This window comes from Rhinichthys klamathensis, unplaced genomic scaffold (assembly GCF_029890125.1).
Source record: "Rhinichthys klamathensis goyatoka isolate OS25496 unplaced genomic scaffold, OSU_Roscu_1.1 h1tg000109l_1, whole genome shotgun sequence".
Classification (NCBI taxonomy): Eukaryota; Metazoa; Chordata; class Actinopteri; order Cypriniformes; family Leuciscidae; genus Rhinichthys; species Rhinichthys klamathensis.
Window position 1 is genome coordinate 3314087 of NW_026606647.1, and position 9800 is coordinate 3323886.

Below are 9800 nucleotides of genomic sequence, written 5' to 3' on the forward strand. Positions count from 1 at the left end.
AACAGTGGTCGGAATCACCATCTATTTCTTTCTGGAGAAAAAAAGTGACACCTCTTTCTCTCTTTCTTTCTCACAACCTCTCTCACTCTATCTCTATACTCACTCACAAACAAACACATTCTGCCTTTAGTCTTTTTACATTCAATTTGATTGACCTCAGTTTTTTTTTTTTTTTTTTGGAAAATATAAATTCATTTGCATAACGAAGCCCTGAACATTTAATTAGTTTTTCAAATTATTCTTATTTCTCTCTTTTGATTCCTCAGCAAGCAGGAAAGCTCTTGATGATACACCAACGCACTGCAGTCTTTCGGAAGCCGGATTTACTGTATACAACGGACAACGGACGTGGAGCTGGAAAACAGGACTTTGAAGTGATTAAGTCTAGTTGTTTGCATTAAGAACAAATGATTCCCTCAGTTCTTAACATTTCCATTACCATCAAAACAAGTGATTACTTTCTGATAGACTTGTCAGTGGAAGTAAGAATCATTAGTTCGCCAAAGACTAATTTGTTCCTGGATTTGTGAGAAAGTGTGCATGTGTTTGCTGAAGCAGACGTGAAGCATTAGAACAGTTCGGAAGTACACCCACACTCACTACAGTCCAGTCAGTGCTTCTCAATGGTGAATGACACCTACCATCTTTTGCTTACGCAAATAAACTCTCACAAACACGCAAGCAGAGCTTCTCTCTCATTTCCTTTCTAACAGCTTAATTTCCTTGAATTTTTAGTGTATTTCTGGTCTCATTCAGTCACTAAATGTTGATTCATATAAGTTACTTTTTATGTGAATAGCATTATCTGTCAGATTAGAATGAAAGACTGAATGAGTAGAACTTCAATGCATGTGCAGACTTTGTTCTGCCAGCTAAAAAAACCTTCACTATCGTAATCATGATCATCATTTTTCTTATAGGCCTATTATTTACTATCCAAATGTGGCATTTACACTTATTTTTGGTATAATTTATTCGTGTGCACTCTGTCTCAATGTCATTCAGCTAGGTTGCTGACAGCTTGCGTCCATCCCTCGTCCACCTACATACTCACACACAAACATACCTTTGAGTCTTTAGATCAAGGATAAAATAGTGGTTAAATGCTTCCTCTGTCCATTCAAACAACCCTTATTTTGAAAAGAAACTTTCATTTTCTGTCTCATGGTCAGTGGTCATTGAAAGTGTAAGCATTTACAGAGCATTCATCAGACTTTGTGTCCTCATTAAAAATGTAACCCAAGTGACCTAGGTTTCTGAAAACTTTGCAAAGATGATGCATCACTTTCCCTGAATCACACGCATGTAGGATGGCATAACATGCAGCAGTGAGAAAAAAAACTGAATTTCAAGGCTTTCAGTGTGAATTAATTTTTATAAATCCAAGGAATTTACCATGGTTGAACTGATTTAGGGGACTATTGAAATGAAATTTACACAAGATTTACTTACACATGGTTTGGAGTTTTATATGTGCAAAGGAGTGTTGCTCATCATTTGGTTGTTTCGGTAATAATGCACTGCCTTGTTGATGCCCCATCCTGAGGCTACTCCAGGTAATTTTGTTTAATTCAATTATATATCCAATTATAACTAAATAAGATTGCTTTCAGTCCTATCTAACACATTTTACTACCCTCTGGTGTCCATAATGACAAATGTATATCGGGGACATATCTGGCATATTTTTTTTCACACACACAAAATCACCCAAAGCCCCCTATGATAATAAGGATTTGTTAACACTTGATATAGCACTGTGTGTGATCATGACATTGTGTGTCAAATGTGACTCCCTTTGTGTTATGGGCCAATAAGTTGGCATGTGAAAATGAGAATCACACTTCTATATTTCTTCTTGTACATTACTCCTCCCACCCGTTTCTGAGTTTCTCACTTCATGAGAAATGATGCCATTGACACTGGATCCATTAGCAAATTTTAATAAGCCCCACGTAACCAGATAGCTCAGCATAATGTGTTAGTCCATGTGGGTGCAATAAAAATGTTCAAGTTCATAGGGGTTTATTATTGTCTTAAAGGAAACCTTTAACATGTATTTGTAGTCCTACAATTAAAACTGGTAAGCAATTGTTATAAATAATTGTTGGAATGAAATAACCAACAACATCAAAAGTCCAGTGAGTTTGGTGTGTTTGGGGGAATACTTGGTGGCTCATTCCCAACTCTACACCCAAATGATGTTATTTTCTTAGTGCTGACATCAGTCCGCCAAGGTCATTTCACGAGTTCCTTTGCCCGTATAATCTTTAAGCTAATAAGGTTAAGAGTATTTGGCTTGCTGTCCGCAGTGGAGGGGCTCAAGGAAGCAGCTTCAACTCAAGATGCCTAAGTTATGTGGGTGAGGCAAAACAGCTGAAGCCAGAGCAAGGTGAGCGGCTGCTTATCTGCATAAGAAAGATTAGATGTGTTCACTCCTCCGTTGTGAACTTCACTTAAGTCTATAGAAAATGTGTGTCTGGCTAAGCCTTTTGCTAAACATGCTGATACATTTGCATACGGTAATCTAAATCAGATTTTAATTCTGGTTACCCGTGGTGAGTCTGATTATTGCACCGATTATTGCACCAGAGTGGTTAATTTTACATGAGAGTAGAGCAAACAGTTCTGTTGTCTAACGTCATCCTATTCTCTGTAACAATCTTTCGTACCATGCTAAACACCCTTTCTCGTGCTAAAGTCGCAGTTACAAAACTTACAAAACGCGTGACTGTCCCCCACCCTGCTCCTCTTCAGAAAAGTAAATTCGCTATCCCATTGATCGCAGTATTTTGTACATGAGGGTTTTGTTTTTTTGGCAGGAGTGCCTTGCTCTATAGCGTCCATCATCCGTCTCTGTTTTTGTTTGTTTTTTGTTTTCCCCGCGTTGTCACTCATCATCTGACCACTAACCTCGCGACAACTGCACCTACAGTAGGCCCTACCTGTAGTTATCGCGAGGCTAGTGACAGAGTTCAGATTGGGAATGTTTTTTTTTTTACTCCGCCCGGGGTATTATTATTTTTCAATAACGCAGGTATTATTATTTTTCAATAACGCAGGTTAAAATACGGGAGATTTACGGGAAAAATCCTAATACGGGAGGACGGCGGGAAAGAAGGGTAAAATACAGGACTTTCCCGGCCAAAACGGGATACTTGACAGGTATGGAAATGTTGCAATGCCCTCTCATGGCAAGTTTTGCACTCTGAACGTCTTGGTTACTGATGTAACCCTCATTCCCTGATGGAGGGAAGGGAGACATTATGTCGACTGACAAATGGAGTCTTACTTGGGAGGCCTAATCACCTCTGAGTTTTAGAAAAACGGCCAATGGAATTGGCGAGTGGAATTTGCATGAATTTGCACTCATCCACTCATTCAGGTTTATGGTGAGGAGCCAAGACGAGGGCTCCAGCCATTTAGCTGTGTTTCAGGGTTGTGGCAAGGGGGACATAATGTCTCCGTTCCCACCATCAGGGAATGAGGGTTACATCTGTAACCAAGACGAGCAGGACAAGGCCGAGGGCCGTGAGAGAGCGGTGCGAGGCCTGTGGCATGATTAATGATGAGCAACACCTGCGCGACGCACCGGTCTCGTATCTCTCACGGAGGAGCGGAGGCATAAAGGAGAAGCAACGACAGTGAAGAGCGAGAGAGGAACAGGCCTGAATTTATGTGATATTTTGTTTCTGTTTTTTTGTGGCCAGCAGTCGTCCGTGAGGGGCTGCTGGCTTATACTTTAATTTTTGTATTTGTTTTATTTGGTTTTTAAAGTCTGTTGAATGTTCGCCAGTTCCCACCTCCTTCTTTCTGTAACAACTGAACCTCGTTACACTCTTCATCTGTCATTTACTACAACGTTATGTTGACTGACAAATGGGGTCCTAATGGAAAGCACCACAACCACTGAACTGTGTGTTACAAGTGATGGAGATGGAGCCCTTTTGGCAACTGCTCCAGTTGAGTCGTAACCTACCCAGCGCCCCATGTAAGCCCACAATGTTAGCCCTCCATGCCAACGGGATGGAAGTGACAGGGGCAGTGCTACATATGGAAAGATCACTACGGTATGTCCTGCCTAGACAGGAATGGAACTACTAGACGCAGAGACGGGGCAGAGCAATATCTGCCCAGGGAAAGACACAGGTTTACAGACAGGGAAACTGTACCATGGAAGAATACACATATGGGATTAACAAGGGTGAGTAACAACACATGGGGCATCTAGCCCAGTACAGGGGCTGACCGAGCGTGCATGCACTGGGTAATCACTGGGGAGTCAGATGCTCAGAGGAAACTCAATCCAGTGTTCTCCAAGTGGGGAACTCATCTGGAGAGCCAAGAAGGGGCTCGTATCCCCCCTTAGAGGGGAATGGTGCTGCAAGCGAGACAGCGGGCCAGCCTTCCTGCACATTACTGGTTTGTACCCAACACACATGAAGAAACCGGCTCCACCCAGAGATTGTAGAATCTCACAAAGATGTTAGGTGTCGCCCAGCCCGCAGCTCTGGAGATGTCTGCCAAAGAGGCGCTGTGCACCAATGCTCAGAAGGAGGCAACACTCAGAGTACGCCAAGGCGATGGCATCCACTATCCAGTGGACCAACCTCTGCTTGGAGACAGCCTTTCACTTCTGCTAACCTCCAAAGCAAACAAAGAGCTGCTCACAGCTTCTGAAGCTCTTCGTGCGGCCCATGTAAACTCGAACGGGACACAGCAATGCAAGGGCTGGGTCTGCCCCCTCCCGGGGCAGCACTTGCAAGTTTACCACCTGGTCCCAAAAAGGAGAGATGGGAACTTTGGGCATGTATCCAGGCTGGGTGTCAGGAACACTTGAGAAGAGGCCGGCCTGAACTCAAGGTATGATTCACTGACCGAAAGTACCTGTAGGTCCCCCACTGTCTTGGAAGTGAGTGTGGTCAGGAGGACTATCTTTAGAAACAGGATCTTAACCCTTTGACGCGTACGATCACACCGGTGTGATCAGTCTTGGCTGGTCCCTGGAGCGTACGATCACACCGGTGTGATTAGAACGGTCAGTGCATCACGTGATCAACTGCTAAATTCAAACGTGCTTTCGCGCGTTGGCTGGCGCTGAGCCAGAGACGGACGCACTCAGTGCTGTCATATATCACAACTATTGAGTATTTTAAACCACACAATGTTTATTTTAGGGTTCAGACATTTAAATACACATAAGTACTAGCAAAACAGTGATTTTGAATTAGTAAAATAGACACTGATGTCTATGGAAACGGCAACAATAATCATTTCCATTATAATAAGACGAAACGTTTTATTCATATCAGATACACATTGTGTAAGTAGCTTTACATTTGACCCTATTCTTCTCCCAGTTCACCGGCCACTTACTTTCATGTATTTCGTGAGAAACAACAGATCCGATTCTCTGAACTGTGAAACAAACTAACATGGCCCCGCCCATCGCGCATACAGCTCAACTAACGCGATCGTTATAAAGATGTTTAAACAACAAAACACATCCACTTGCACATATTTGACAATCGGAATATCAGTGTTTCATGCTGTAGCTAATACATTTGTGAATATGTTGAATAGAAAAGGAAAAAATACATAAAAGCAGATCATCACTCATTCAGCTCTGTGTTGTGATTGCGCTGTGTCACGTGACAAGAAATGACGCGTCACCATGGAAACATTAAAGTGACAGGTTCTAAATAACGGTCGCCTTGAAAAACTCACGCTGGGGGGTCAGTTAGAATATTTTAAACTTACGTGTGAAAGGGTTAAGCTCAACTGACTCAAGCAGTTTAAAAAGAGCTCTCTGCAGACCAGACCAGAGAGGACCACTGAGAGATCCCAGGAGTGGATTTAATCTCCTGGTGCCTCTCAGGAACCTGACAACCAGGATGTGCTTTCCTAGTGACTTACAGTCAACTGCATCATGTTGTGCCTCAATGGCGGGGGACAGCCTCCACTCCAACACTCCTTGCAGAAAGGAAAGCACTGAACCGATTGGGCCTCTCCGGGGGTCTTCCTCCGGGGGACTCCACTTCAAAGCATAAGGTTGCCTGGTAAGTGAGCTCTGGCTTGAGAGATAGTGTCTACCACCGCAGGTAGTTGGCCACTTTAGTCCACCTTCTCCAGTCAAGAAGCCACACGTAGAGGTTCCAGAGGTGTGGACGTGGGTGCCATATGGTGCCCCATCCCTGAGAAAGAAGGTCCTTCCTCCTGGGAATCCGCCAGGGAGGGGCTGTCGCAAGGAGCATCAAGTCCAAAAACCTAGTAGATTTGCTGGATGAAACATGTATTTGCGTAGGCCCCAGGGTCAGCTATGTGCCAACACGTCCGTGCCGAGGTGGGCCTCAGTCAGGGAGTAAAAGAGCTGGTAGTGTGAGGACTCCTGGGAGGTATACAGGTCTACCTGTGTGTCCCTGAATCAACTCCAGATCAGCTGGGCCACCTGGGGATGGAGTCTCCATTCTCTCGGGAGCGTGAGCTGTTCGTGGCTGTCAGATGAAGACATGAAACGACTGCATCCAGAAACACATGGACGGAAAGACATCTTTAAAAAGATGCTCGCTGACCGTGCTTGCTCTTTTAAGGAAATCTGCTCTTTGCGCTGAAGGGGGAATTTCATTGCACTTAACTTTGCACTGGTCTTTTAAGATGGTGAAACCCGCTGAATGTGCCTTTCCATTAGCGAGAACCATCTCCGTAGCACACTCTTTTGTTGCTTGGTGATTGGAAGAGTGCGTGCCTCCATCTTACCTGTATATATGGTGAGTGGCTCGGCATTCAAATTCCACTTGCCAGTTCCATTGGCCGTTTTTCTCAGAGGTGATTGGGGCTCCCAAGTGAGACCCCATTTGTCAGTCGACATTACGTTGTAGTGACTGACAGATGGGGAACACAACATAGCAGGGTCCAAATGTCCAACTGCATATATTGTTTTATTTTTTATTTTTCATTTAAATCCGGAAATAAACCAAATTATGCATGCAATAAGTAAATAAATAAATCTCACACTTCTGGGCCCCACTTAATACATGTAATAATCATCCAACAAAAAATGTATTTAGAAATAACTACAATCTACATGGGAGAGAGGTAAAAGCGTGTTTTTTTGTGTATTTTTCTTTTTAGCAACATTAAGTTAGCTGTAAACAGATATTGGATGTTGTATTGAATGTTGATTCAAATATGGCCTATGGTCTGAGCAGCATGTTTAAAATGACTGAACCAAGTGGAATTTTGTAAACGGGTGCACAATCCTGTTCTCTCTCACTGTCACACACACACTCACACAATCTTCCCATGCATGAAACGAGTGTTCAGCAATTTATCTGGGTCAAACACAAAGCCCCCACACCCCCACATGGTCTTCAGAGAAAAAGCAGAGCGAGAATGAGAGGAAGAGAGGGGACATGAGGGTAAATAAACAAAACGTCCACTGAACACATTGATCCTCTCCACGTGATGTCACATTCAGGGCAATTGGGCCAGCGAGAGAGAGAGAGAGAGAGAGAGAGAGAGAGAGAGAGAGAGGGGGGGTATAACGAGAGATAGGGAGATGTACATGTTTTTTGTGAAGGCTGGATTCTATCACAGAGGTACTATCGGGATTGTTAGAAGGTAAGAGTCTTATTAATCTCATATTTATATAAAGATCAATAATTCAAAAGTATATAACATTCAAATGACTTGAAATATAATTTCCTCTGTAATTTAGATAAAATGTAATAAAAAATTATAATCTTTTTCAACTAAATCTGACAGACTGCATGTTTGAGAAATGTACTTAAAATGATATGATGAAATTTATGAACAATTTTTATTTAATTAATATTCAATTTTAAACTGTTTTATAATAACATTTTACTTATTTTATTTCAATAATTTTAACGTATTTTAAATATATAAGATGTATATAGAAGATGTGTAAAAACATCAGGAAGGGAGGAGTCTTACCAAAAAAAAAAAGTGCTCATCCCGTTCCTTCCTTTCTTTTCTCCCAGCTGCACTATGACAAAGACAAGCACACAAATACCCACATATCTCATGGTCTCATGATGTAGCTACAGCTCCAGATATTTGTATAGATACACAGGTCAAAAGAATAATTTGGAATAATTAAGATTTTGAAATCTTAAAAATGGTTGCTGCAAATTCAGCTTTGCCATCACAAGAATAAATTACATTTCTAAACATATTACAATAGAAAACAGATATTTTAAATTGTTATAATATTTTACAATATTACTGTTTTTACTGTATTCAAGTAACATCAAATAAATGTAGACTTGGTGCTCATAAGACACTTCTTTAAAAAATATTAAAATAATCGCAATTGTTCCATACCTTTAAAGTGCTTCATGTACACTGCACATATGTTAAACTTCTCTTTTTTTCTTCTTCCTTTTTTTTAAATCCAGAACCGGCGATTTGCTTGGTGCTGCATGACTCCACAGTTCAACATGGCTAAATGGGGCTCAAAACTCAAATTGTTACTTCTCATCCACCTCTTACTGTCTGAAGTAGTATTTGGCAGAGCTCCACTCCCGAAAAGCAGCCTGAGGCCCTCAGTGACTTCAAAAATGTCTCAAACAGAGCAAGTAGAAACACAAGTGGTTAAAGGTGGTCTTCGCGCCGCCCATCAGTTGGTCTTAAACCTCTCAGCCTCTCTACAAGGTCAGCTGGATCTCCAAAGCAATGCAAGCTGTGCAGAGCTCGCCAATAGAGGCTGGAGAGGGAAGGGTTTCTCTCAGGAGTTATTGGGGTTGGCAATGGTGCCTGTGTTGGTGTCAGCAGGATGTTTGACTGAAGCCCAGGCTTTGGTAATGCAACTCTATGCAGTGTTGGGCCAAAATGATACATGTGAATTTTTGCAGGACGTGCTGGTGCTGATCAAGAGAGGCAAAGAGAGGGAATTAGCACACATTGGCCATCAAACCTTTACCAATGGATTCCAAACCCCGCCATCTCCTCTTATGCTCAACTCTGAGTCACAGTGCCACTTGCAGGCTGTTATATTTAACATACATCAGCTAGCTGAGGTAGGTGAGAGAGTTAATGGTTATAAGGGTAAAGTTAGGCCTATGGGGAAATGCAAGGGATGGGTGAGGGTGAAAGGCACTCAGTTACTGGGACAGGCTGCAGAACAGAGCAGGCCATTGAGTATTGAGGAAGCACAGCAGGCTTGTCGAAGCTTGGGAATTCAATGTGCAGGTGTGACCCAAGATGGAGATTCTGAATATTATCAAGTTATCTTGAGGCCTGGAAGCAGCATAGTGCCTTCATCTAACTCGGAGAGCTGGATTCAGAATTGCAAGGTGGGGTCTGTACGTTGGCGCAGAAATGGGGTCCCTCAGCATCACTGTGTCAATGAAAAAGAGGAGCGAGTGTACATGGTTGTGGAGTGGATTCCTGCAGTTTCCACACTGTATAATCTGGGAACAGCCGTTTACTATGCTTCGGTTAACTGCTATGATACTGCAAAAGAGAGAGCCATCTTCAGCACTGTGGATCTGGGCACAGATGCCCTCATGGCTGTAACCGGGGGAACTGCAGGGGTTGCTGGTTATGCGTTGGGGGCTGGTTTAAAAACGGGTGTAAAGGCAGGGATCAAATATCTGCTGAACAACATGAAAGAGGATGGCGACCTGCTAATGAACCAGAACAGCTTGGAGGATGGAAGTATCACTGTCCAATAAAAACCAATGAGGAAATTCAAGAATGGAAAACATTGCTCTGGGACTCAATGATTTTTCCACCAGCAGTAAATGATGTTTAAGAAGCTCTATTTTGTATGTGTT

At 42.6% G+C, this 9800-nt stretch overlaps 1 protein-coding gene across 1 annotated transcript; it reads left to right on the forward strand.

Moving 5' to 3' along the window:
• The first annotated feature begins 7521 nt into the window (after positions 1–7521).
• apof (apolipoprotein F) lies at positions 7522–9734 on the forward strand. Its single transcript, XM_056253689.1, has 2 exons — positions 7522–7620; positions 8421–9734. The coding sequence occupies exon 2, from the start codon at positions 8445–8447 to the stop codon at positions 9696–9698; it is 1254 nt and encodes a 417-aa protein (XP_056109664.1). The 5' UTR covers positions 7522–7620; positions 8421–8444; the 3' UTR covers positions 9699–9734.
• Positions 9735–9800: the final 66 nt, after the last annotated feature.